The following is a 27,419-nucleotide window of genomic DNA, read 5'->3' on the forward strand; positions in this document are numbered from 1 at the left end:
TTCTAATAATTGGAATTCTACCAGTTTCATCACTTCTCTTTTCTGTTTGTTTTCAATGCTTTTATTGTCATTTTGTTGTTTCATTTTGGACATATGTAACAAAAATGTATATGAAGGAAAGAAAGAGGCAGTACCTGCAAGACGTTCTCATTGGCTCCCAGGGGTGTCAGTCAGGAGGGCAGGGCTAATTAGGGGCGGGGCCAGAGTGATGATGTCACTGTCACATGGAAGCTCATGTGGCTCAGAGCAGCCAGAGGATGACAGACTGGGTGAGCTGCTGCTGATCACACACACACAGCTCAGCGCTGCTCCTCCATCAGCTGGATTCTAAATATGTATTTAGTCATTTCTGCAATGAAAGGTGAGTTAAAACCTGTGTGTGTGTGTGTGTGTGGGTGTGTGTCAGTTTCTCTCTGTGCTGCACATGTAAAAGATTTTGTGTTGTTTTTGGAGATGCTCCACTCTGCTTTCTGCAGACCTGCTTTCAGTCGGACTGTTTACACAGAAGCAGAAACCCAACACGCTGCTATTCTGGGATTGGGATTAATGTGAGAGGAGTGTGTGTGTGTGTGTGTGTGTGTGTGTGTGTTGGATGGGGAGATGAGGGACGTGAATGTTCTGGATGTGGACGTGATGAAAGTCTCACACACACATGGATGCATGAAGAATGTATGATGTTTCACATCTGGAGGTAAATGATCCACTTTCCTTCCAACTCGTCGCTGTGTGCAGATTTCCCGAGATTTCCCAGCATCCTCTCGGCTGAATTGTCACTTTTGTCCATCCGTGAGCGCAGAATGTGAGACATGTCTGAGAGGCTGGCTGGTTCTTTGCTTGTTTTCACAGGTTTTTGATGCCATTTTGCATCTTCTGGTCTGTTTTTCTGTCTGCTTCTCCTGCAAGTTGCTTCACTTCTGATTTTCTGTCTTGAGATGCAACTTTGAGCCACTTTGTATTCTGTCTCTTCATCTTTTGCTGCCTTTGTGATCATTTTATTCCTTTTGGCTTTTATTTTGTGTCCCTGGTGGAATTTTCTGTCTTTTTTTAAAAACCAGTTTTTGCATCAGTTTGGATTTATTTGAGACTGTGAGCTTTTCTTCTTAGCTGGTCTTGTTTAGATGGACTCTGGTCTTTCTGTATGTTTTATTGACATTCAATGATAATTTTGGTTTTCTTGTTGTCATTTTCTATCCCTTTCATTCATTTAGTCTGTTTTGTGGTCATTTATGTCATTTTTAGGTCTTTTTTTTTGTCAGTTTTGCATCATTATGAACATTTTAAGACTCTTTCTGGAGCTCCAGGTTATTTTCTGTTGTTTCTTCTTCTTCATCTGTCTCGGCAGAGTTCCCTCCACCTCCTCAGACACTCTTCACCTTCCTGTATGGATGATGTCTGTTTGCTGTGGTGTAACTTTCCAACTTTTTTAACGGGAACTTGAACTAATCTCCACTTAAATGTTTTTCATCTCAAGTCTGAGTGTTTCTTCTTCACGTAAAAACTTTGGATTCATTCAGTCTTATCGGTATTTTACAGATGATACTTGCAGTGCATGAGTGTGAGTATGACTCTGTGTGTGTGTGTGTGTGTGTGTGTGTGTGTGTTCAAGCTTTCTGGTCCAGATTCTCCGTCTGTGAGAAAAAGCTGCAGGAGGCATTTAGCCAGCCTGTTATGTCAGAGGATTACAACAGCCAGGAGATTATTTAACTGATGCTCAGACGGGGGAGGGAACGGGTGATGGTGGAGGTGACATCACCGGTGACATCATGTCAGTTTCCAGCTCTGAAACATACAAAGAAATCTCAATTACAAACACATGTCCGGACTGTAACTCCTGTGTTTTTATTCTGTCTTTAATTTCAGTTATGTTTCCACAAAACAAACTGGGAAGTTGTCTGGAAGGTTTCTGATCTCCAGAGAAGCTCGGTGACCGGAGCGAACAGAGTTATTAACGTCTAACAAAATGAGTGAATAATTTTCCCACAACTACGAGGCCTGTGTGTAAGACGTGTTACTGCGTCATTGTAAATTCACCCGGAGCATTAAAAAGATTACCGATATAGTTTTTTAGCTGCTTTATATAAAAATAACCTTTGAATCCTAACAACACATTTTATGTAGGATTTAGTATTAATGTAATAAATGATGAATAACTGCAAATGTAGAAGCTAAAGAAGTGAACCTGATCAGTTTCAGACCTAAATGGGACTTTTCTCAGGTACCAGACTGGAAACCAGTTTTAGTTTCACAGATAAATGAGATCACCAGTAACGAATGCTACTTTAGCTTAGCTGCCTTTCGCTAACCAGTGCTAACTTCATTAGCCTACGTCCACGTTAGGAACATTTTTACTTAATGCTGTTAATGCTATACAATGTCGTGTTTTCTGTTTATCATCAATATCTTTATTGGGATGTCTGTTCAGCTGGTAAAATAGCAGCTCCATGTTTAATAAGCTGGTCAACTCAGGTTTACCTTGCTGCTGGCTTAGCTAAGAAAGTTTAAGTAGGCCCTGCCCCTCACCTCGTCACCGCTCTCTGTATGCTGCATTAATGTGCAGAGCAGATGTTGGACAGTAGAGTATCCTCCAGCGACGCAAGTTTAATTAAGACACTTCCATGTGCACGTGGAAGGTGCAAAGACAAATACTGCACCTCTATCAGCCAATCACAGTCCAGAGAATGAAGGGATAACTCCATAGACTGTATATAAAAAGATGGGCGGAGCCTCCGTGACGTCACCCGTAGGTTTCTAAAGAGCTGAATTGAAGCTCGGTGGGCGGTTCCTACCATCACCATCTTGGCAGGGGCATGTGTGTCGTCTCACCCTGATAATACAAATATGGGCAAAAAGGTGGGCTGTGGGGGGGTCATGATGGATGATTGACATCGAGCAAACTCCGAGCTGCCTGTAGCTAAGAGCTAACCGAGCTAACCCAGAGATAACAGGAGCTAACCAGCTAACGGAGGTAAGCGGGCTAAAGCTAAGTCACGTTGCTAACCGGCTAAAAACCGCGGTTGTTCTATGTTCTTCGGACTTGAAGCAGGAGATTGGGTACCTGTCAGTCAAAAGGACACGCCCCTTAATATGCCCAATTTTGAGATTAAATAAATTTTAAACAGACGAGTTAGAAAAAAATCCACTCCCCCCACAGTTGTCATGACGGTAAACCTGACCTATTAAACCTAAAATGGATTTTTGTACCAGGCTGTAAACATGTTTATTTCTGCTGTAAACATGTTTATTTCTGCTGTGAACATGTTTATTCCTGCTGTAAACATGTTTATTCCTGCTGTGAACATGTTTATTCCTGCTGTAAACATGTTTATTCCTGCTGTAAACATGTTTATTTCTGCTGTGAACATGTTTATTTCTGCTGTAAACATGTTTATTCCTGCTGTAAACATGTTTATTCCTGCTGTAAACATGTTTATTTCTGCTGTAAACATGTTTATTCCTGCTGTAAACATGTTTATTCTTGCTGTAAACATGTTTATTCCTGCTGTAAACATATTTATTTCTGCTGTAAACATGTTTATTCCTGCTGTAAACATGTTTATTTCTGCTGTAAACATGTTTATTCCTGCTGTAAACATGTTTATTTCTGCTGTAAACATGTTTATTTCTGTTGTGAAGTTGGTCTTTTTAACATGGGAGTCTATGGGGATTTGCTCTGTTTTGCAGCCCCTAGTGGATGAAGGGGGAACTGCAGTTTTAGCATTTCTGCACAGGCTTGACTTTTAACCGCCGAAGGCTCCGTCCATCTTTCATATAAGGTCTATAGATAACTCCTATTTCACCAGTGAAATAGAGTAGAAAAACACAAAGCTTGTATATTGCATGAAGAGTACTCACTTTCATTCATTCATTCATTGTCTGAACCGCTTAATCCAGTTCCGGGTTGCGGGGAAGCTGGAGCCTATTCCAGCTGGCTTTGGGCGACAGGCAGGGTACACCCTGGACAGCTCGCCAGTCCATCGCAGGGCGAGTACTCACTTCACTGTTTAAAAAAAACCAAGCAAACAAACAAAACAAAAAAAAACAACAGAAAAACATACATCGTTTCATCAAGGTCAAAAAGTTTTCCACTTACACACAGCAACAGTAAGACATGATGTGTGATTGTGGCTGCTGACTCCCAGAGTTTCTGTCCCGCAGTGGCGAGACAGACGTCTTTCAGCAGCGTCTCTGCGTTCATATGACACCTCGTCTGTGTGGAGAAACGATCAGAGGCTCTGAAGTCAACGTGGGCTGTTTTTGTTGTTCTGACATCAGTGCTTGGGGCTTGAACTTTGGTTTGGATGCTGATGCTGCATGCTAGCATTGCTGCTTCCTAGCATGTGTAAAACTTGTTTGTGCTGCATGGGTCTCAGTCAGATCTCTGAAGCGGAGGTTCTCATGAGGAGGAGGTAAAGCTGCAACAGGAGAGGAAGCAGGAGGTGGTTTTGTTGTCCCCATTTTTTTTTTGTAAAGCATCATCTGCACGGCCTCCCTCTCTGATCTGGTCTCTCAGAACCTTGTAACTTCTCCACAGCTTGGTTTCAGATAATTTATCCACCAGGGATTTGTTTTTCCCGAGCTATAGCGTTTCTGGAGTAAACAGCGATGGCTGTCATGAAGCTCTTCCAGCTCATTAGCCTTCGCTTAGTGCCGCTACTCAGCCAATTACACGTTTTACTGTGAGATCCAGGGTGCAGCTTCCACAGGAAAAGTCTGGTTCATGTGCAGCTCATTGTCGCTGTGGATGAGGAGAAGATGCATCTGGTCACGACCTCCACCTGCCTCAGTGGCTCCTAAACCACACATCTGTGCTTGTTGCCATTAAAGTAGCCGAATTAGACCTTAGCTCCAGCATCTGGCTGTTTTCATGTTTAAGGTGCAACAAGTTTTTTTTTGGGCACAACTTAACCTGTTTCAATGGAGAAGGAAACTTCTGGAAGACTTTGCCTTGGGCTGTGGAGGAGTTCCTGTACGTCGGGGTCTTGTTCACGAGTGAGGGAAGGATGGAGCGTGAGATCGACAGACGGATCGGTGCGGCGTCTGCAGTAATGCGGACTCTGAGCCGGTCTGTCGTGGTGAAGAAGGAGCTGAGCCAGAAGGCGAAGCTCTTGATTTACCAGTCGATCTACGTTCCTACCCTCACCTATGGTCATGAGCTGTGGGTCTGACCGAAAGAACCAGATCTCGTATACAGGCGGCTGAAATGAGTTTCCTCCGCAGGGTGGCCGGGCTCTCCCTTAGAGATAGGGTGAGGAGCTCGGTCATCCGGGAGGAGATCAGAGTAGAGCCGCTGCTCCTCCGCATCGAGAGGAACCAGTTGAGGTGGCTCGGGCATCTGGTCAGGATGCCTCCTGGACCTCCCTGGTGAGGTGTTCCAGGCACGTCCCTCTGGGAGGAGACCTCGGGGAAGACCCAGGACACGCTGGAGGGATTATATCTCTCGGCTGGCCTGGGAACGCCTCGGGATCCCCCCCGCAGAGTTGGCAAATGTGGCTGGGGAGAGGGAAGTCTGGGCTTCCCTGCTTAGGCTGCTGCCCCTGCGACCCGACCCCGGATAAGCGGCAGAAGATGGATGGATGGATGGTTTTTCCAGTGATGATGATGATGATCATGATGATGAAGAAAGAAACTGAAGCACATTGTGTCTGAACAATTCCAAAAAGCTGAAAATGAGCAAACAGAGCGTCTTAAGTTACTTCTTACCGATTTGTTCATTTTCATCTGTTTTCTATTCCTCCTTATTCCAGTTCAGGGCCGCTGAGGAATAAAACTGTATCCATCAAATATGATACGTTTGGTTTCGAGTTAAAGATGTTTCGGATTCTTATTATCTTTCCAAGACGACATTTCTTTGCATATACATCAACATTTTCAGTGTTTCTCTTTCTTTAGCTTTTCCAAGCTGTTTGATTTAGGCTTAAAACAATGACTTGGTTTCAGTAAAGCAAACGTTGTGTTTTGCCTAAATGGAACCATGTGGTGTCGAGCAGTTTGCTTTTTCCTTTGACATTATAAACCAGATTTTTGTTGAGTACTGTGTACATCAAAATGGACTTGTAATCCTCTTTGAATTACCTCCTCAGACCCTTATGATTGATTGAACTTTATGTAAAAACTCCTAGATTTTCATGATGTGTTTCTGAGAACTGGTCTTGATCTAACTTAGACTCCATTAAATGTTGAGAGTAATCCGGTTCAACATCTGGATGCAGGAATGTTGTAAAGGATTCTTCCTCATTGTGGGATAGAGCCATTTTCAGTATATCTGCAAATAACTCCATCATAAATGGTGAGGAGATCCAGGAGAAGTTCTCAACAGGTTTCTTTTTTTCAAGAAATCAAAGATAGAGGTGGATCGAGCAACATTCAGGATACTACCATCCAGAACAGGAACGTTGACAGTGTGGATTCATTATCAATGGGTCTTCAATCTGATAGTGAATCCATGTGAAGAGAACAGAACCAAAACATCGACTGGAAATGACCTGCTGGCTGGAGATCTGACCTCTCAGGAGCAGGCGGAAGAAAAAGTAGTTCCATTCAATGGTATTCTTTTTGCAGTGCTGCTTTCCACCATCTTCCTGTTGATGGTAAACAACATATTTGCCCCAAATGACTGAAATGTTACAATTTTTAATGTGAGGATGGATTCTAGAAAGGCCATATCCAGTATTTCAGTATTGATCTACATACCTATAACACACACCAGTGGGCACATGAAGGGCAACATGGGATCAGTATCTTTCCAAAAAGCACTTCAATATGGAGTGTGACGAGGCTGGAATTGAAGGGCAGATGACCGCTTTTTCTACTCTTGTACAAATATTATGTTTTTTAATGCACATGTAAATAAAGAGGAATATTTTATTCAGTATTTACTGATTGTGATGGTTAGATGAGCTTTGGAGGTGTATTCCAACATGCAGTAAAACATAGACACATGTTTTTATCTGAGAGCAAATTCAGGATAACAACTCAACATTTTACCACCAAACAAGGCAGAATAAAACTAAATCCAAACGAGTCCAAATCAATTTAATACTGAAGTAAAGATGTGCGGAGCAGAAGCAGAGGCTCAGTTTGGAGATTAGCTGCAGAGGTGACTAATCAAATCACCAACTGTGGCTGATGAACAAGCTGCTGCTTCATCTGCTGAGCGGCCATGTTGGTGCTCAGTGTGTGCTGCCATATGTTTGCCATTATTACATCCACGCTGAGACTGTCTGGACGCTGCAAGAGGAGATTACAGGACAGAGCCTGCTAGATGTAGCACATTGGACCCCCTCCTAAAGCAAGGTGCCTTAGCTGAATCCCTCCAGGCACAGCCCTGGTCTACAGACTGATGTGTCACATGATGTGTCACGGATCTGCAGAACCACACTGCCGCAAAGACAAAGAGAAAAAGGGATTTAAAGGGACATTTTGTAAGAATGTCGTGTATTGCATGCAAACCAATGCTTTCTAGAACCACACCTTGACATAAACCTACTCCAACAACGGTAGCCGCCGTGTATCACAAAGCTTCTACAACACTTTACAGAGTTCACTCAACTGAAGAAGTAAATATGGCAAACAGCATCACATCATTAGTCTGTGTGTAAATATAAAAGAAAGAGTTCCTACAATGTATTAGCTACAGTGTATCTTATCAAAGTGTTACAACTCACTGCAATCAGAGTGACGTACTAATTCATCAGGTCATATGTACATTTTGACGTGCGTACATTATCAGAGATCAATGTCGTGTTTCGAGGCCTGCAGTGGTGTTGAGAGGAAGAGGGCTAGACTCTGGTAATGTTGCCGTTTTAAAAGAAAACAACTCCGTGTTTGTCAAGGTTAGTGGAGATGTAGGAGCCCAAATGCAGGAAAGGAGAATCAGGAAGCAGATTTACAGGAACAAGATTTAATCAAAATGATAAACTGAATGGAAGACAGACGGAAATGTCACAGGATGATCGGACAGTGGAAACTTCAAACAAAGGAGTATAAATACACTGAGGGACTGACGAGAAACTGGAGAAATGAACCAGAAAATCAAACCAGGTAAGCCAATGAACAGAAAGCTACAATACACAGCGGAGCAAAACAGGAAAAACGACAAAATAAAACAGGAAACAACCAGAAAAGACACACAAAGAGTCCAAACCATAAAAGCGTGAGTGCTCCTTCATTTCTGTAAATGACAAGTGAACAGATTTTCCAACTTGCAGAGATAATAAGCCTCTCTTGCTGGTCTTGTCCTCTGGTGTCTCCATCGCTGTTTGCTGCCTCGCAGGGAAACACTTTCATTTTCCACGTTGGTGCTGTTTGTCTCCTGCCAGCAGCTGTAGTTATAAGTAGGTCTGTCGCAATAAGTCAATTAATCGTACTATAAGAAAAAAATGCACGCAATGAGTTTGGCAAATGCAATAATTTTCAATTGTCTTTTTTTTTCTGCCGCATTTGTTTTCAGACAATATTGCAAACGGCATTTCCTCAACTTTACAATGACATGAAAAATGACGTATTTAAGATCAAAGACATTCAATTTTACCATTCCACCTTTGGTCAAGTCCAAACATGTTCCCTTATATGAGCTAGACTATTTTACTGCCTTACATAGTGTTTAGAGACCATTTGTCCAGATAACCACGTTGTCTAAACCCCGGGAGAAATCTTGATCTGTTTTAGCAGACTGGGGACTGGATGAGCATTAACAAATTGGCACATTGAGCTAAATGTTCTTTAGAAATTAAAGTATATTGATTTTTGAAAGACTGTACTTGCATTATTATGGCATTATTGTTATTTTAGTTGAAAATGGTCTCAAAATGACAACAATAATCGCTTGGCGCAATATTATCGTCTATTGCAATAATTTCTGAGACGATTAATCACATGGCAAAATTTGTTACAGTGACAGACCTAGTTATAGGCTGGCAGACTGCCATGGTACTTCCCTAACACTTCACCCGCTCAATGTATAAACAAATCTAAAATTCAGATTATTAGCCGAGGTCATGATACACCAATGATAACACACAGATGCAGACATCCTGGCCTGTAAACAACAGAAAATGTTTCATGACTTTGAACGTGGCATGGTTGTTGGTCTGATCATTTCAGAAACTTCTGATCTACTGGGATCGTCACACACAACCACCTCCAGATGTCAGAGGACAATGGACAGATTGGTTAGAGATGATAGAAAGTAGGACTGAGACAATATACTTTTCTCTCAGTTAGATTTTTAAAGATTTTTTGGGGCTGATTAGATTTAAATTGTGATTCCTCAGTATTGCAGCTTTTTACTTTTGCTTTTCAAACAGCAGACCATGTGAAAAAGTTGCATGATGACCATGTTTACAGACTATCACAAACCAAAAGTTTCTCAAATAAAAGAATCAACTGTGTGTCAGTTTTTAAGATTTATTAAGCAGCAAAATATCTGAAGCAACTGTTTGAACTTCTACTTTTGTTTAAAAAGCTTGAATTGTATATAGAAGTTCTGGTTTGAGTGTTTCTTGGCTTGCTGCTGCTCTACGTTTGGCTGTTAGCTCTTCATTTACCTCAGGATGGCGTCTTGTGAGGTGGGCAGTAACGTTAGTCGTGTTACTGCAGTATGTTTTACGTTCCCACCAGTAAGTTTTATCCTAAATGGATAAAACATCATGTTACTAGTCGGAGAGAAACATTTCGCCCCCTGCTGGAGAAAAGCAGTAACTTCTTCTCCATCTGGCATCAAAACATAGAAACATAGAAAGATAGAAAAAAAAAAAAATTTTTTTTTCAAAAAAATCAATTTAAAAATTGTAAGACGAAAAAAAAAAAAAAAAACAGATTTTTATGTGAAATGATTTTTTTCTTTCCCCTAATAGAAAGACAACAGGTTGGTTGGAATCAGTGCTGACTGGTTCTAACCAAGATCTGCAGAACATCATCTCTGAACCCGTCCAGCCTGGAAGCAGATGTTCTCCAGCAGCAGAAGACCACAGCGGGTTCCTCCTGTCAGTAAGAACAGGAAACTGAGGCTACAATTCACACAGACTCATTTCATGCTACAAGTGGAGACGAGTATGAGACGACTTCCTTTTCCACAAACCATGGAAACGAGTTGTGCCTCAGATCCCTCTCAGTCAGGAAGAAGGGATGATAAGAAGATGAAGACTGTTTTATCTGGGAGGAGGAAGAGGAGGAGGGAAGATGAAGAGCGTGCTCTCAGAGGGAGCCTCACTCCAGTTCCAACACCCCTGAGCTTAAAGGGATTCTCAAACACAGAAGCTCTGCTGTTTGACGAGTGTTTGCGCTGCAGAGTGACGAAGATGAAAGCTTCCTGCGTGTTTGATGGCTGCTGCTCTGACAGCTGATGAGTCATTAAAACAGTTTTCCCTTCAGATTCACTGACGTCAAGACTCGCAGAGGAGAGGAAGAGGAGGAGGAAGAGCATGGCATGTTGTCACGTCTGACTTATGAAGCTAAAGGTTCATTTGAGACACATCACATTGAAAATGATCAATCTATCGTCAGGATGTGTACAAAACAGTCTGCTTTTCAGATTATGCAAAAACTGCCAAGCGGTTTTGGAGAAAAACACTCTTAAGTTACAAAATCTTTCACTCTGGATGCCCGAGTTTGTCCCTTATCTGATCCCGTACTTTTTATACCTAATTTATAGTAAACTGTGCTGCTCACTTGCACTTAATTCAATTGAATTTCTGAACCAACTGGTTAGACTGGAACTCTAAAACCTCTGAACTAAATTGGAAAACGGCGATGGATGAGGAGCAAAATAAACCCGGTAAAAACATCTGTTATATGTTAGAAAGCTCCAACATGTCAGCTAGCTCAGCGGGCTGCAAAACACAGAACACAGAAAACTGGTACAGACACAAAAAAGAAAACAGGACAAACAACTTCTACATACAGACTACCAAAGGTAGAGGTAGAGGAATTTATTTAGTTGTCAAAACGTCGTTATGTACTCTCAAATCCCTCACAGATAAACCACATGTGACATATGGTGTTGGAAGGATTTCATGTGTTTGATGCATATGATTCAAATGACAACATTGTGTGATTTACATGCGGTTTCTACAGATACTCGCTTTTAAAGTTGTCAGCTAACGCTATGCTACGTTAGCATAATTACAGCTACATAAAATCACAGGGTTAGCAAGGTTACCACAACCTCAGCAATGTACGGTTAAATAAAAAGCATGGTTGATGCAACGATGCACACATCATGACGCATACTGAGTTACTGTTGATTTCACAGTCATTTTTTGCAACTATCCATGCACTGGTCAAGTAGTGCATGGATATCAACCTGATCAAGTCTGAACTAATTGGTTGCCAACCGCACCTTGACATCTTGCACTCTTACAACCAATTTGGCGGGGTGCGCAGATCAAAATGTCTCTGTGCACCCAGCATGCAACCAACTTGTTGAGAATGCGCTCTGAGTGTGCACACCGAAGATGCTTAAACCCGGACAAATTGGCCTTCCACATCTACCGTCCCAGAACTCAACATTATGGTCCTGAAAGATGAGCCAAAATGCTCCAACATGGAGCAAGATGGGGCTCTCTGTGTTGGAGAAAAATCTCCCAATGAATGACAAACACTCCAGTAAGAAGGTACAAAAGTTTCACTTGCTGCAAGGAGTTCACACAAGCCAGCAGACCGGTTGACCTCAGCCTGTGGACAAGGGGAGCCACCAACATTTAACTTAGAATTCCACCCTCATATACCCCTCCTTCCCCCAACCCCTTCTGGGAACGCCATCATTACATTTCTTGGTGCAGGACCCCCCAGAGTGAGGTGTACGACGCCAATCTCCTGCAGGGGTTAGAACGTCCCTTGCAGATGTTTACATTTCAGAGACACTTTGAAGCAGGAGATAAGAACTTCTCTACAAACATTATTCTAACCCTCTTTCCTCTACAGAGGCTCAAAATATCATAATTAAAAGATTTTTCCAGCACTGCTACAGCAGAATAAATCAGTGTTTAACTGGAAAATCATCGACCAATGGTGATTATTTCCACTGTCTGGATGCTGGAATAGAAGGAGGGCTATAATTGGCCAATTTAATCAGTTGGCTGATCAGCTGGTCTGGCCCCACCTCTAACAGCAGTACTACTGAACTTCGGTGGGTTTTCACACTGGCATCCCCTAAAAAAGGCAAATTCAGCATCCATCTCGCATCCTGTTTCCTCTCTGAGATCTCTCCAGGCAGTAAAGGTCAGCTTGATGTTGACTCGTGTCTTTTCTCTTGCTCCGCCCCTTTTTCTTTCTCCAGTTATGTCATTTTGTGTTTCATTGCTCAACCAGCCATGGTGTGCATTCTTGATATTGACCTCCAGTTGCTGTAAAGCAAAAAGGCCACCGTGTGATGCCCCAGGCATGAAAAAAAAGATTTATCAAGCGTGGTTGCTCAGCTTTGGGGCCCTGCGGCGCAACCGTAGCTCCAGGAATATCAATGTGCCATCAAAACATGTCAGAAGTAAAAAAGTTTTAAGTTTATAAACTTATGTAATTTTGCTTGAAGTACAAGTATTTAGAGATACTTTTAACTTTCAGGCAACAGATGACAGCTGGCTCATGCTTCAGTCTTCACAGGTCCATAATTCTTCAAGGAACCGGCTCTAATGATGAAAGTGCATTTTTTCCATCCTGCGTTTTTTTTTTTTCTGTTTATTCAAAACTGGAATCAGAAAATTAAACATATTTCTTCCAATTTGTGTCAAATTCACAGTTAGTGGAAGTCCTCTTTTTCTTTGCCTTTAATTTGTGGAGAAAGTTGCAAATGCAACTTTACACTAATTGAGAATTATACAAAAGAAAACAAACACAAGCATGACTTTATAGAGCAGGAACGCATACACACATCTGTGTATTTGTGCACACTTGCAGCTTCTCCAGAATTTTCTGCATTGTCAGCTTTAAACTTTAGACATGAATCCAAAGTCTGATTACACAAATGCTTTTTTCCAGTCTGTTCACATTCCTGAGCAAACATTTCAAAGTGAGATGAAAATAGTGAGAGCCTCTTATTTCTCTATTCCTCACATGAAACCCACCAAACACCGGGTTAACCTAAAACAGCCTCCTCTTATCATCAAGACTTGCTTTTTAATCATTTATTTTCTCATCTGCCAAGTAGAAGAAAAACACTGTGGCCTTCACAGCTCTGAGTCTGAAGGCGAGGCTGATCGGCGTTGAAAACAAAGCAGATGTTTGCAGCTGGAAGTATAAATATCTTCTTTCTTATCAGCTCTAATTTCGGGCGGAGGCTTTGTTCAACATCCTCTTTGATGTTGAAATGCAGAATTCAGTCGGGATTAACACTCAGAGAGCTAATTACTGCTGAGAGGAAGCTGCATGTGTGTGTGTTGTTGGTTTATTTATATGTTTGCATCATTAGATGTGTAAATTCAAGGCTTTTTTTTTCTTTTTTTTGTAATGTTTATCGCATTTGCGTAGCTGCAGTGATGTGCGCAAGACTACTGAACAAATGTAAAGATGCTTTAACATGCTGTAAGAATGACGGACATCTAGTGGTGGAGATGAGCATAGCAATGGAGCGGACGATGGCCGTCAGCGAGCAGAAATCTTCCAGAAATAAACATGTTGTCATGTGTGAGTGGTTCCAGTAGCCTCAGGTGCAGTGATGACTCCAGTGATGTCCATTCAGAGACACCGTAGTGAAAATGGAGACATAAACGTGGCAGCTGCCGTGCGTGTGGACCCACAGCGAGTGGATGTAAATGGTCCATTCTGGGAAAATAATTATATAGTTTTTAATGTTATATATTATTTTTATGCTGCACTTTTTAGTGATGAACAAAGCTAGATGAAATATTCGTTGAATATTAGTTTAATTTGAAAACAAAAGCAGCGCCTCAGAAAGCTCTGACTCAGTCTGTCTCATTGTTTCTTCCTGTAATCTGGGACTGACTCTCCAATCAATCAATCAATCAATCAAAACTTTATTTGTAAAGCACCTTCATGAACCACAAGGTATCCAAAGTCTACAGGTTAAAATAAATCAACATTAAAAGCTTGAATGAAAGCAGTTAAATAGACAAAATATGACAAAAAGAAAAAAAAGGGGGCCTTGCTCTCCGGAGTTAAAAGCCAATTTAAAGAGATGAATTTTTAAAAGAGACTTAAAACAGCTTCGAGTCGTAGCAGACTCGAAGCTGAAGATTATTATGAAGCAGACTGAAGATTATTCCATAATTTCTTTCCTGCTATAGAAAAGGCTCTGTCTCCATGAGTCACAGGGAATACATAGACAGGCTTGGTATCATCCACAGCAGACCTCTGAATCTCTGCAGACATCTGCAGACATCTGCAGCATGCTTCCCTCGTATCTGCAGACTTGCTTCAGTGTCCTACATATAAAACACCTGCCGTCTGAGCCATTAATCTGTTTTCAAATGGCCTTTTGCCTGCAAGTTCTCCTCCAACACAATCTCTGATCAGAATTGACGTGTCAACAGTTTCAAATGTCATAACAACTTGCACTGCTCTGTGGTCTCAGAATAACATCTTGTTCTTTCTAAGCTGGTGTCTGTTCTCCCGCTAACCAGCATGCCATGAGGCGGGGAGATTACCACAGGCAGCGCTGTGTGTTTGCTGCTGTGTGACAGGTGTTGTTGACACGCTGACAGAAACACTTGGGGAAATTTTCCCTCTTTTTAGGGGTTTTTAGGGCTTAGACAACGTGTGTCTGACATGCTGATAATATAATCTGAAGTCCTGAATGTCTCAGGTAGAGCTGGGTGGAACCACCTGCTCATGTTTTGCATTTTTTCTCCAAAATATTACCTGTTTCAGGTTATTTGACAAGAGTCTTATCTGATGATGTTCTGATCTTAGTTTCAAACATTCTTGGTACTCTAAAGCATGTTTACAGCTAATACAGGAATCAGCTTGTGTTGACTCTTTACCGCTTCAGGTGTTTCAGTAACGACTTGTTTGGACCGCGTTCGACCTTTTAAACTCAGACAACAAGGGCGCCTCCTTGTGTTCATCTTCAGTCTGCTACAGCTTCACTTTCGGACCTGTTTTCATTCATTTTCACTGCTAAACATCGCCAGTAGCACAGCTGCTCTGCTGCCTGTTTAGTGGTGCAGCAGCGAAAGTGTTCCCTGTAAAACAGTTCCCACACCACCATGTGCCAGTGTTGCTGAAGCCTGTTTCATCCTCAGCGAGATGCAAGAACTTTTGTCTTGTTCTTGAGGCCATGCAAATCAAATAATGCCATTTAGTTTGCACGGACGTGGGCTTGTTCTCGACACATCAGCCAACAAAACTTTCTTCTTGCTCCGGGGTCTCCGAGAAGCATTGTGTGATTGGTCTGACATTTGAGGTGGGCGTGGTTAACATGGAAAAGCAGGAAGTGAACAGTTTCTACTTCTACATTTTTGTTGGTGCAAACATGAATGTATGGTTTAAATAAAGGTGGAAAAGTGGTGAGAAAGTACAAAAATGTATTATTTATTGTGGCTTTTGAAGACAAGTACATTGTCACGTACACACGCCACCTTGTTGTTGCTAAATATGTGTCATGGTTTCAGTTTCTACAAGTTGCCTTATGTCTTGTTTCCTGATTGGCCTTGTTCTATGTCATTGGTTTCATCTGGGTTCAGTAAGTTCATCTGTGACTCAGTGTATTTATATCCCTCACTTGTTGTTTTACTTTGCTGGATCATTGTGTTTGCTTCCTGAGTTCCGTCTGATCGTCATTAAACAGTCTCGGTTCGGCATCCCCGCCTCTCGACTCTGCATTTGTGTCCTCACTCCAGCAACATCTTGACAATATGAATTAACTGAGTCAGTCATTGCACATAAAAACACAGACATCCCTCTGCGGCAATCCCCACCCCATCTCAAAATTTGACTCACCTTAGGCTGCAACGCTTTGTCGACGTGTTGCGTTATAAATGCCCGTAACCTTGCTAATAAAATGTTGCACCAGGCAACTTAACACCATTTACCAACCACAGGTTTTCAGACGGTATAAGAACTCTAAATACCAAGCACCACAGGAAGTGCTGGGGGCAGTATTGTCATTTTGTGCAGCATCTTGGTTTAAACAACGAAGAAGAAACTGACAGTGGCGCAACCTATTTCCAAAGTTTGGGGATATTTCACGCTAAACAAAGTGTCAGACAGGTGAAATGTGTCATCTGCCACGCAGAGTTGGTGTACCACGTGCATGGTACCACGGTGTCATGCATGTGCATCTGAAATGAAACTTTCCGGATGGGAAAGTTAGCATTAGCGAGTAGCGATGTGTTGCTACCTCTGCTGAAGAGCTTCTGTTTTTACTGCTGTTTATCTGTTTGTTTGTGTTCAAGATAACTCAGAAAGTTATGGATAGATTTTCATGAAATTTCCAGGAGTTGTTGGAAATGTGAAAAGGAAGAAGTGATTTCATTTTGGTGATGATTTGGATCAGTGATCCGGTGACTGAAGAACTAATTTACTTGTTTGATGTCTCAGACGGGCTGTGGACTGTTGCTGTTTGTGTACTCAGGAGCAGCTGTGATTGCTAATCTGATACCTGCTGTGGTTCAGTGTGTTAAACACCAGATCAGTCCGATCCTCATTCACCGGGTCACGTGGTCAGTCTGGCTACAGGGGAGGCATTCAGGGTCACAGAGGGGACACATATTTAGGTGTGTGGCTTTCAGAAAGAAAATTTAGCAACTTTCATGATGTCTGGTTAAATTAAAACTTTAATTCTGTCATACATTTTAATATGTACAATCACAAAATGCTTCACATGAATCAAATCAGAATCAAGACACAATCTCAGGTCCAAAGGAAGAGAGTTCCAGTTTGGGGGTGACAACAGTAAAGTTTTCGTGCCCCTCTTTGTCTCAGCCTGGACTTCAGGACAACAAGCAGTGACTGGTTCGCAGACCTTGGTGATCCAGAAGAACCATGACCTTCTAACCTGGTTAAAAGATCGGAGAGTCGGCCAGTTTAAAGGCTTAAATGCAGTAGTCGAGTGTGGACCAAACAAAGCATGAAGAACTTTTCTAGACAGGAATGAAAGAAAATGCTTGACTTCTGACAGAATCCTACATTGGTAGAACTGTTTGTCAAATAAAAGAATACTGTGAAAAAATACTTTTTTTTTTTTTTTACAAAGGTTCTATCCTGGTGCAATGCGCCAGTGCGACACCAGCGCGGCAGAATGGAGGCTTGGGCTGCAGAACTTCTGTATTTAGTCATTTAGAAGCAGAAGACGTTTTGCAGAAGTCTGGCTGTTTCGCTTCAGAGGGATGTGAGGGACTTACTGGAGTTGCATGGAGATTAAAGTCATTTAAGCAACCTGAAATTTGGGTGGATATTTACATGACGTCACCCTAGCATCTTTAAATTACTTATTTTCACAATTTTTTTCTTATTAGAGACATTAATGAGTCCATAGTATAACTGTATGTAAGTAAGTAATCTTTTTTGTATAGCGCTTTTCACAGTCACAAAGTCACAAAATGCTTCACAACAATAAAATGTACAACATTCAGAAAAACACAACAATATGAATAGAGAACAACAGCACCACGAGTCTACTGGGAATTGAAATGCTCGCCTAAACAAATATGTCTTTAAGAGCTTTAAGAACATCTACTGAATCCAGAGAACGCAGATCCTGGGGAAGGTCATTCCAAAAACGGGGAGTGACAGCTTTGAAAGACCGGTCTCCTTGAGTTTTAAAGCAGGTTCAATCAACAGGTCTTTCCCAGAAGACCTCAGGCTTCGAGGCGAACTGTAGGCCTTTATTAAGTCTGCGATGTAACCAGGGGCCTGTCCATGTAGGGCTCGGAAAGTTAGTTCCAAGATTTTAAATCAAATACGATACTCAACCTTAAGCATGTGAAGAGACTTCAACATGGGTGTGATATGTGGTTTCCTGCTGGTGCTGGTCCAAAGCCTCAAAGCTAAGTTTTGGACCAACAGAAGACGAGCCAAAGCTTTTTTTGTTAAGGCAGGTGAAAAGGTTGTTGCAGTAGTCTAACCCCGACGACACAAATACATAAATGATCATCTCAAGCTCCTGTTCAGACTCCATGAATCTGAGCTTAGTGACATTATGCAGATGAAAAAAGCCATTTTTATCATACTGCCTTGAATGATGCTTTAATGACATGGCCTCTTCAAATGTCACCCTTAAATTTCTCTGCTTGGTTTTGGCTGAGGAGCTCAGGTTGCCTATGCATTGTGTAATGTTGGGTATTGCACTGTCTAGAGCAATAATAAGTGTCTGATTCTTATCAGTGTTAAGTTGGAGACTGTTATCGCTTTACCACTGTTTTACTTTCAAAGATACAGTTGAGTAAGGAGCTGAATTTGTGATTTTAATGAACAGTTTAAATGCTTTAAATGAACAGTTCAACTGGAGATCATCAGCAAATAAGTGATAAGAAACATCCTTACACTGCTGGATAATCTGACCTAGAGAAAGAACATACAACAAGAACAGGAGCGGTCCCAAAACAGAGCCCTGGGGCACACCACACAAAAAGCTGCCAGCTTTAGACAGTGTGTGTTTGGTAGACACACCAAAACTTCTACCCACTAAGAATGAAATAAACCACTGCAACACTGGACCAGACATCCCAATCAGATCCTGCAGCCTTTTAATGAGGATCTGGTGGTTGATGGTGTCAAAGGCCAAAAGACAGATCCAGCAGGACCTCCCTGAATCAGCAGACATCATAATGTCACGAGACACTTTTAGTAATGCGGCTTCTGTAGAGTTAATTTGTTAATTTAGTAACGCAAATCACTGTCAGTTTACGATGTGTCTTGAATGAAGAGTTTTTCTTTTTATATTTGTCTTTTCAGTTTGTGCATGTATGGCTGCATGTTGATCTCCAAAGTTTGTTCCACACATTCCGTTCTGAGCTTGCTCGGTTCATCTGTTTTTATATTTCTGATCTTGGAACAAAATTAGTCACCAGAAATCAAAGGAGTTTTCTTTTTTTAGCCGACGATCAGCTTCTCTACACATGCGTCTGTGCAGGTCTGTTGTGTTAATGTCTCTGAACCCTTGCATAATTTCCCTCAGCTAAATATAGCAGCTCAGAGCTGAGCTGTCACTGTTGCAAAATACTGGGGGTATAAATACACACAGTCAGTGTGTTTCCAGGTTGAGCCTGAGCTGCCTGACACATGATCTCAAAGTTAAACTGCTTTGCACAGCGACTGCTACGGCTTGTCCATGTTTTACATCTAGTTCATGGCACTTTTGACCCTTTATCTAACAACATTTACAAGAAACATTAGGAAGTCAATGAGATAGAAATAATTAGATTTTACTTTAAGTGATTAATGGTTTTGTGATGTGATTTATGGAGGTTTCTGCAATATTTCAGTCAGTTTGCACACCAACCACGAGGCTAACTGCAGTCACATCACACATCATACGCCTTGACGAATACCTTCATTTGCAGATGTGTTGTCATGGAAACATTGAAAAAGTCGTGACTTTTTAAAATTTTCTCTTTGCAGCTCAGATTGAAATCATCCCGTGTAAGATCTGTGGAGATAAATCATCAGGAATCCACTATGGCGTGATCACCTGTGAGGGCTGCAAGGTAAGCCTCGCCCACTTCTTTAGACGTTGCATCTATCATCTCAGCCACTGGTTGTTTTCTTTTTTATTGTTTTGGACTTTAATTCTGAGTAATATTATTACTTGATTTTTACAGTGATAATTGCAGCGATTATGCTGTGATTTTGGTGTAAAACCTAGATAAGTAAAGATTCCACCAAGCCCTTGCCTTCACTTTTCACAGTTTGGGCACAAGCTCACACAGCAGATCTTTTTACGTTATCTAAGAAAAATGTAAGATTTGAGCTGGAAAAATACAGTTCCATTATACCTGGAACTATCTGCTGCTTCTGCAATGGCCAAGCAGATGAAAAAGTGTGAAAAAGTGGAAACTCAGGAATCTAAAATCTTTTCAGAGAGAAAAGAATGGAGGTGCAACTCTGCTTGGTGTGCAAAAACATGGTCTGGATCGGTAATAGCAGTTGTATTTAGGACCCTTCAAGACAAATCCTGTGTTTTTTTTCTGCCTCTGTATAAGTTCACATTTTAGGCTTTTATTGCATTGTTTGTTTGTTGTAAACAAACCATAACTGGCTGATTCTTCAAATGAAGCCATTCTATGTTGTCTTCATTATAAAGACTGCAGGTACATCCTGATGAATAAAACAGCTAAAATTAGCTCAACTCACATGTTGTTGTCTTCTTTCTTGTAGTAAAATCAACTCTTAATGATTTAAAACAACAAAGCAGCTACAGCTTCTTCGGCTCCACGAGCTATGAAGCAACATTACATACGTTTCCAACCTAAAAACTATGTACCTCTGGTTATTTTTATAGCAAACTTATTTGTAATGCATGTTCCTGGAGCCGCTGTGGCCCAAGAGCAGGGGTGTCAAACTCTGGTCCTCAGGGGCAACTATCCTGCAGGTTTTTGTTGTTTGGAATCAGTGTGTTGGAGCAGAGAAACAACAAAGTCCTGCTGGACAGCAACTTTCAAGGACAGGAATTTGACAACTGAGCCCGTGGAGCATCCCCAGGCAGAGAAACTGCACTAGACAACTTTATTTCTCTCATAAAAGCCACTTTTGGCTTTATGGAAACACTCATGTAAGCAAGTGTGTGTCAAGACACTGACTGTTTTGAACACACACCGTTGCAGATTCTTTAAAGAAAGACAAGAAGACATCTGCAAAGGAAGTGAAGGAAAGAAAGAGAGAAAGGGACAGAGCAAACATCAGACTGACTTTTACCGTGTGGGGAGAGCTCAGAGAAGAAACAGGGTGCAAAATAGATGCTGAATTCGCCTGAATTAGTCTAGTTGTGCTGCTTCTGCTGCTTTATAGCTAACATAAGCTAACCAGCTGAATTAAAGTGATGTAAAAACAGACTGACGACGGATTCAGCATATAATTCATAAGGAACCCTGAAGAAACCTCAACCAGCTTCAGGGTTCAAGCAGCTGGAACAGCAGATATCACCACAAACATGTTGCATTTTCCAACAATCAGGACCTGACTACTCATTGTAGACTCTGGTCTACACTCAGAATAATGAGATGGATGTGACATTGCAAGGATTCAAGCAACTAAACACACAGCAGTTACTGTTGGGTAGGCAGGTCAGTGCACCTTTCAGAAATCCTGTTTTCCTTCTGCATTGAGCACAGTTCAGTTAGTCCTTCTCTGTGCAGCAAAGTTTGGTTTGACTTCTGTATATCAATGGTTTCTTCGTCAAAGATTTAGTATTTACCTCGACATGTTTCTATCAACTGCACGTTGAACTGCACTTGCATGTCTTCCTCGGAAGCGTCTTCTTACAACAGTTATTCCTAAGCATGTCCAACCTTATGAAGGCTGCCTCATCCCAGCCGACGGTCCCCGGTCCCTTCCTGATTTCTTTTGTCTCCTTGATCCATTTTTTTGTATTGTCTCTGAAAGAAGAAAACCTGAATTGGGATGAATAAAGCCTATATTTATAATGTTGTTATTACCAGGACCAGGCTCAGAAAAAGCTCAACTCGCATCAAGAACATTCCTCAGTGATGTCCTTGTCATCCTGTCTCAGGGTTTCTTCAGGCGGAGTCAGCAGAGTAACGCCAGCTACTCCTGTCCCCGTCAGAAAAACTGTCCCATTGACCGAACGAGCCGAAATCGCTGCCAACACTGTCGTCTGCAGAAATGTCTGGCTGTAGGCATGTCCCGAGACGGTGAGACACACACACTCCATACACAGATGCCGGAGCATCTGGCAGTCAGCAGTTTGCAGGATCTTTATCTGCAGCTTTTCAAGCAAATGCACAAAATAACAGCTGTGTAGAACTGCAGAACAGTCTCTGGTCGGGTTCCCTGCATATTCCTGTTGTACTACAGCAGAGTGAGACCGCTGAAAGAGTCCATGAGATGAGTGTTTCTAGATGACGTCTTGGACTGTATTTGGCATGTAAAGCAGTCTCAGGCCAAAACTGTGGTTCGAAGGATCATTTTTAATCATTTTAGAGTTTTTAAAGTGATAAAAGTAAAGACTCGACTCGGTGGGATGGGTCACAGAGCAGACTGGGACAGATAAATTATGGGACCGTGAACGGCAGACCAAGTGAAAATCTGATATTCTCTTCATCATTTTCTGCCAGCTGTGAAGTTTGGTCGCATGTCTAAGAAACAGCGGGACAGTTTATACGCCGAGGTTCAGAAACACCGCCTCCAGCAGCAGCAGCAGGGTCCTCCGCTCCAGCCCTGCCCCAGCCTCGGCAGCCCGAGTCCGGGTGAGGCCGAGTCGCTGTCTCCCAGCTACACCCTGTCCTCCACGGGCCTCACAGAGCTCCCAGACGAGGTGGAACGCTACATGGAGCAGAACTCACCTGAGGAGGCTTCTCTGTCATCTAAGGTGTCCAGTTCATACCGTCTGGAAAGAAAAACTGATGAAATTATCTGAGATTTTATGTAACTGTCTCACTTGTTAGCAGGCGGACTCTGGAGAAGGAGGGGACGGAGGAGGTGGGGGGTTCTACCTGGACATCCAGCCATCTCCGGACCAGTCAGGGCTCGATATTAACGGGATCAAACCGGAGCCGCTGTGTGACTACGGACACAGTAACGGCTTTTTCTCCTACTGCTCCTTCAGTAACGGAGACTCCTCTCCAATCATGTCCACCACTGAACTAGGTGAGCAGATGAATGTTTTAGTGATTGTGTGTTAACATGTAGAAAACAGCGTTCAGATGAATCCCATCTCCGTCTTGTCAACATGCATCCCTTTATGTCATCTTTCCTATTCACCAAATCCAATCAACAATATTTAAATATTGCTTTGTAAAACATCTACAGAAGAAGGAAAATGCTTTTTTGCACTGATAATCTTCTCTAAGAAGATAAAAATGATCACGTAAATATCTAAGTGACAGCAGCACTACGCAGGCCGGCTGTGGAGGTTAAACCATGTCATGTTGGTACTAAAGGGACCAAAGGGCTCCCGACTCTTCATCCTTCATGCTTTATCTGTCATGTACTGCTTGAAAAGTCCAAAATCCCTCCAACATCATGACCAATCACATTTCTCTGTGTCAAGTGATCCGACATCGTGATACATGCTACTACCGCTGTTGGTGGTGTCCTGTATGTTGGGTTTTACCTGGTCACCATGTTGTGTCCATTCCTTTGCAAATGTTATTGATATTAGCTTAAGATCACAATCAGTAAGAAAACCTTGGTACTTGTAACTGTGTTGACTTGCCTTGCATGGTTATTATCATCTGAATTATTTTTGTCAGTTCCCATTAACAAGAAAACACTATAAATCTGGTTTATTCTGTATTGACAACCAGTTTCAGGACATGTAGGTGAGACCAAACTGTATTAAAATCAGCCTGAAAAAACTCTAAGTTGTCATAAGCATAGAAACATGGCATTTGGCATCACACAGATGCTCCAGATCACCCCCATAGTCCCACCGCATGTTCCTTATTCCACTTCAGAGATTTCCTGGAAATATTATCAAAGTCCATCCAGAACTTTGAGTTCCGTTGCAGATGAACCGATGCTTCTGAATATAGCAGAGATGATGATTTTAAAACATGAAGCAGAGAAGTTGACACAAAAAGGTGTGAAATGCTGCAGGATTGAAGGTTGTAACTGGTTTGGGATCCCTGAAGGACTGCTTTAGGACTGAATCCAGGTTGAGGTTTAAATCCTGCCATGATCTCTGGCTGTATCAGATGCTCTGATCTAGAATGAGGAGAAAAATGATCCACCATGCGTGGAAGGTTGTGGAGAGCCGCAGGGAAAAGCAAACGAAGCAGAAGATGAGGAAATATCTTGAAAGAGGCAAAGCAGAAGGAGAAAACTGGGGGAAATGGAGAAAGAAACCACAAATGAAAGCCGGAGTAACAAAAGAGAAAGACGCAGCGACCTGAGGAGCAAACAGACACAGAAAGGTGGTTTAAAATAGCAGGAGGCTGAAAACTCATCTTCCGAGCTCATTAAAATCTGTGTGTGGTAATTAGCTTTCTGTTAATTAGGACCAATTGGGATGTGGCAGGGCACTCGTTGGGGGAAATCATCTTTATATTGTCCCTGGAGATTTTTACTGTATGATAACCCCCACAACCACAACTCCTTCCAACCAGAAGCTTCATTATCTGCCTGATGTTTCAACCTTGTACAGTGTTGTTTGCTCTCCTGTCTGATTTCACGTTTATCTTGTTTCTTATCTGAGTTTGTTCACAAACATCTATTTTACACATCCAGTGTAAAGTCTGTCCAAATTTCAGGAATAAGTTTAAAACATTTAGGCTCATCAAAGTTGCTTTTTTCCAGTGTTATTAGTGTTTTTGGCCTTTTTTCAGCAGCTTTACTGCATGAAGAAAATGCTGCTTTGTGTGAAAAAGTTTCAGGCTGTCAGCTGCATCATCCTGGAGGCTTACAGCATGATGTGACTGTCTGATACGTAACATCACAATGTGTTCCCCACTCTGGTTTAAAGCTGCTCAAATTGGTCCTATGAGAGCTGCAGACCTGCAGGATTTCAATGTGCCCCAACTCAGTCATTTGAATCAGATACGTTGGGGCAGGGTAACATAGAAAGTGTGCCGGACTGCGGCCCCTGTGGGACAAACTGAGTAGCCTTGCTTTGAAGCTCCTGCTACATCAGGGGGTTTTACTCCAGTCCAGGAGGGTCGGTATACGGCAGGTTTTTGTTGTTCCCTCTACCGACACAGCTGATTCAAATCAAATGGATCCAGCAGCTTCTTGCCAACCTGTTTATGAATTTAGATCAAGTGTGTTGGAGCATGGAGACAACAAAACCAGTAGGATACCGGCCCTTGAGGACTGGGGTTTGACACCTGTGTGCTACAAATACAATAGTAGTTTGTCCTGTATTCCTGCAGAGGGCGCTGTAGTATCAGCTTGACTAAAGCCTCATTTATCCTCCATGTTAAATATGCATGAAGCCTTCTGTCCATTTTCTATATCTTTTTGTGTATATTTTCCCAATTTCAGAGCTTGTTGATGCAAACAGAGCATTACCACCAGAGGCAGCGTTGCACAGTGTAACAGTGTGACCAGCAAAAGGAACAAAGAAGAAGAAAACGCCACCATTGTATTTGTATTTTATGGGTTTTCTCAGTATGTCCGTTGTCATGATCTCCTCAACCTTCAACATGTTTGCTGGTGTCTGAAACTGACGTCAGAACTCAGAAGTGAATTCTGAACTCTTCACTGCCCTCTAGTGGATGTTTCGCCCAAAAACCATGTCAACACAAAGGACACACAGTAGTATGTTGGTGCAATCAGGAATGGTTGAACCTTGATTTATAGTTCCAAAAAAATCTGGATAAAATTAATATACCTGAAGGGGTCTTTCAAATTACTGCAGTTCACTTTAAGATATAAGCCTCCATTCCCGATTTCTTCTTCTTTGGACCCCCTATAAATTCCTTTATTCCCCATGTCCCTCTCTTTTTGTATAATTTTCCTGTTGGAGACGAACTGGAGTGGGAAATCTGCCACCACATTGTAGTTCTTCCTTTCTTTTGTTTCCGTCAGTCTTTGGGAAGAAAATTAAAAGACTTCCTCTAAAGATCATAGCATTAGCTGACCTGGTACATGTGCAGAGATGTTTGACATTTAACACAGGCGTACTTATTCATACATACATGAAGAGAGCATAAATGAGGCTCATGGATGTTACTGATATTAAATAAACCAGCTGTTTCATTCTGGATGTTTAAAAACACTGAAAGAAACTTTCAAAAGAATGTCTGACTTTTTCATGGAATCCCAGTTTTTATCGTCCCTTCATGCCGTAGAATAACCAGCCAACATCATTCTGGTGTCATATGATCAGCATGGGGGAAAATGTGAGAAAAGTTACTTGATCACTTTAAATGATTTTAAGCTGAAATGACTCATTCTGTCAGTAAAGGCTGTTTCTGCGGAAAGCCATCACTGCTTTGCGTTAAAAAAGAAACTGCTGCTGAGGTTTTCCACCTGGAAGTGTTCTGGATCGCAACAACTTAAAGGAAAAAGGTTTAGCTGTGATGGTAAATGCTTCAGGATGTTCAGGAAGGTCCTGGGGACATTATCTGAGGACTTAGCTACTGTATGGAATCAGTTTAGTGCAAAGCTCTGCAGCACTGCTCGATAAAGACCTTCAGACAATCGCTTAGTGTTCAGGGAAGCAGCAAAGTTACTTTCTCTCTCCAACTGGAGCTCAAAGACAAACCTAATATCTGCAGAAAATATAAGATCTCTGTATTTTTTTTAGTGGAATTAACATAAAATTATCTTTTATTAACATGTTTGTTGCGATTTCTATCAAGCATTTGGGTCAGCCTTTGGTTCCAGATCGCATTGGATTGCATGTTGCTGCAGCCTGGTTAGCCACAATGCAGGTGTTATGCGTCTCATTTATTAGCTTGGAACCCCAAAATAAACTTCACACACCTGCTGTGAAGCTGCTTTAATGAACACCTGAAGTTCTAATTTGTTTTGAGGGGAATTTCTTGTCTGTTAGGGAATGTGAGTCTCACCTTGCTGTGTGGCTCTGAACTGTATTTGTTTTGTTTCAGATCACTTGGCCCAGATTGTCTCCAAATCCCACCTGGAGACGTGTCAGTACCTGAGGGAGGAGCTGCAGCAGATGAGCTGGCAGAGCTTCCTGCAGGATGAGGTAGAGACATACCAGAGCAAGGTGGGTTTAGTCTGTCCACACGGTCCAGCGATCATTCTTTCTGTGTGATCCCTGAGCATCAGGCCAGTTCCTGACCAGATGAGATGTAATCAGTCCGCTTTGATTAGGATTGTCATTAAACAGGGTCTGCTATCAGCTGAATGTGTGCAGAAAGCTGCTTCAACTAGGCCTGTCACTGTAAAAAATGTTGCCATGCGATAGATGATAGAAATGATTGCGATAGACGATAATATTGCGCTAAGCGATTGTTATGTCATTTTGAGACCATTTTCAACTTAAATAGCAGTAATGCCAAAGTAATGCAAGTGCACCCTTTTAAAGATAAACATACTTTAATTTCTAAAGAACTTTTAGTTCGATGTGCAGGTTTATGCTCATCCAGTCCCTGGTCTGCTGAAACAGATCAGGATTTCTCCTGGGGTTTTGGCAATGGGCTTATGTGGAAAATATGGTCTCTAAACACCATGTAACACAGTTACATCATCTATGGTCAATATCAGGGGACATGTTTAGACTGGACCAATAGTAGAATGGTAAAATTGAATGTCTTTGATCGCCTTCAGTATGTCATTTTCATGTCATTGAAAAGTTGTTCATCCAGACAGGTCATACTGGCTGTGAAATGTTTGCAACATTTTTCACAATGTCGCTTTTTTAATAATATTAAAAAGCAGCA

At 41.8% G+C, this 27,419-nt stretch overlaps 1 protein-coding gene across 2 annotated transcripts in view; it reads left to right on the plus strand.

The window, feature by feature from the left end:
* Positions 1 to 255: 255 nt before the first annotated feature.
* Positions 256 to 27,419, plus strand: part of LOC306756869 (nuclear receptor ROR-alpha A-like) — a 38,362-nt gene continuing 11,198 nt past the window's right edge. Inside the window, exons 1-6 of one of the 2 annotated variants that reach the window (XM_079241769.1) lie at positions 256 to 361; positions 19,513 to 19,598; positions 21,620 to 21,761; positions 22,185 to 22,438; positions 22,515 to 22,716; positions 26,622 to 26,743. In XM_079241769.1, coding sequence (XP_079097895.1) covers positions 334 to 361; positions 19,513 to 19,598; positions 21,620 to 21,761; positions 22,185 to 22,438; positions 22,515 to 22,716; positions 26,622 to 26,743 — 834 coding nt within the window. In that variant the 5' untranslated portion in view covers positions 256 to 333. The remainder of the gene's footprint in view (positions 362 to 19,512; positions 19,599 to 21,619; positions 21,762 to 22,184; positions 22,439 to 22,514; positions 22,717 to 26,621; positions 26,744 to 27,419) is intronic. The other variant, XM_079241770.1, reaches the window with a different exon arrangement.

This window comes from Telmatherina bonti (assembly GCF_933228915.1).
Source record: "Telmatherina bonti genome assembly, chromosome: 1".
NCBI lineage: Eukaryota > Metazoa > Chordata > Actinopteri > Atheriniformes > Telmatherinidae > Telmatherina > Telmatherina bonti.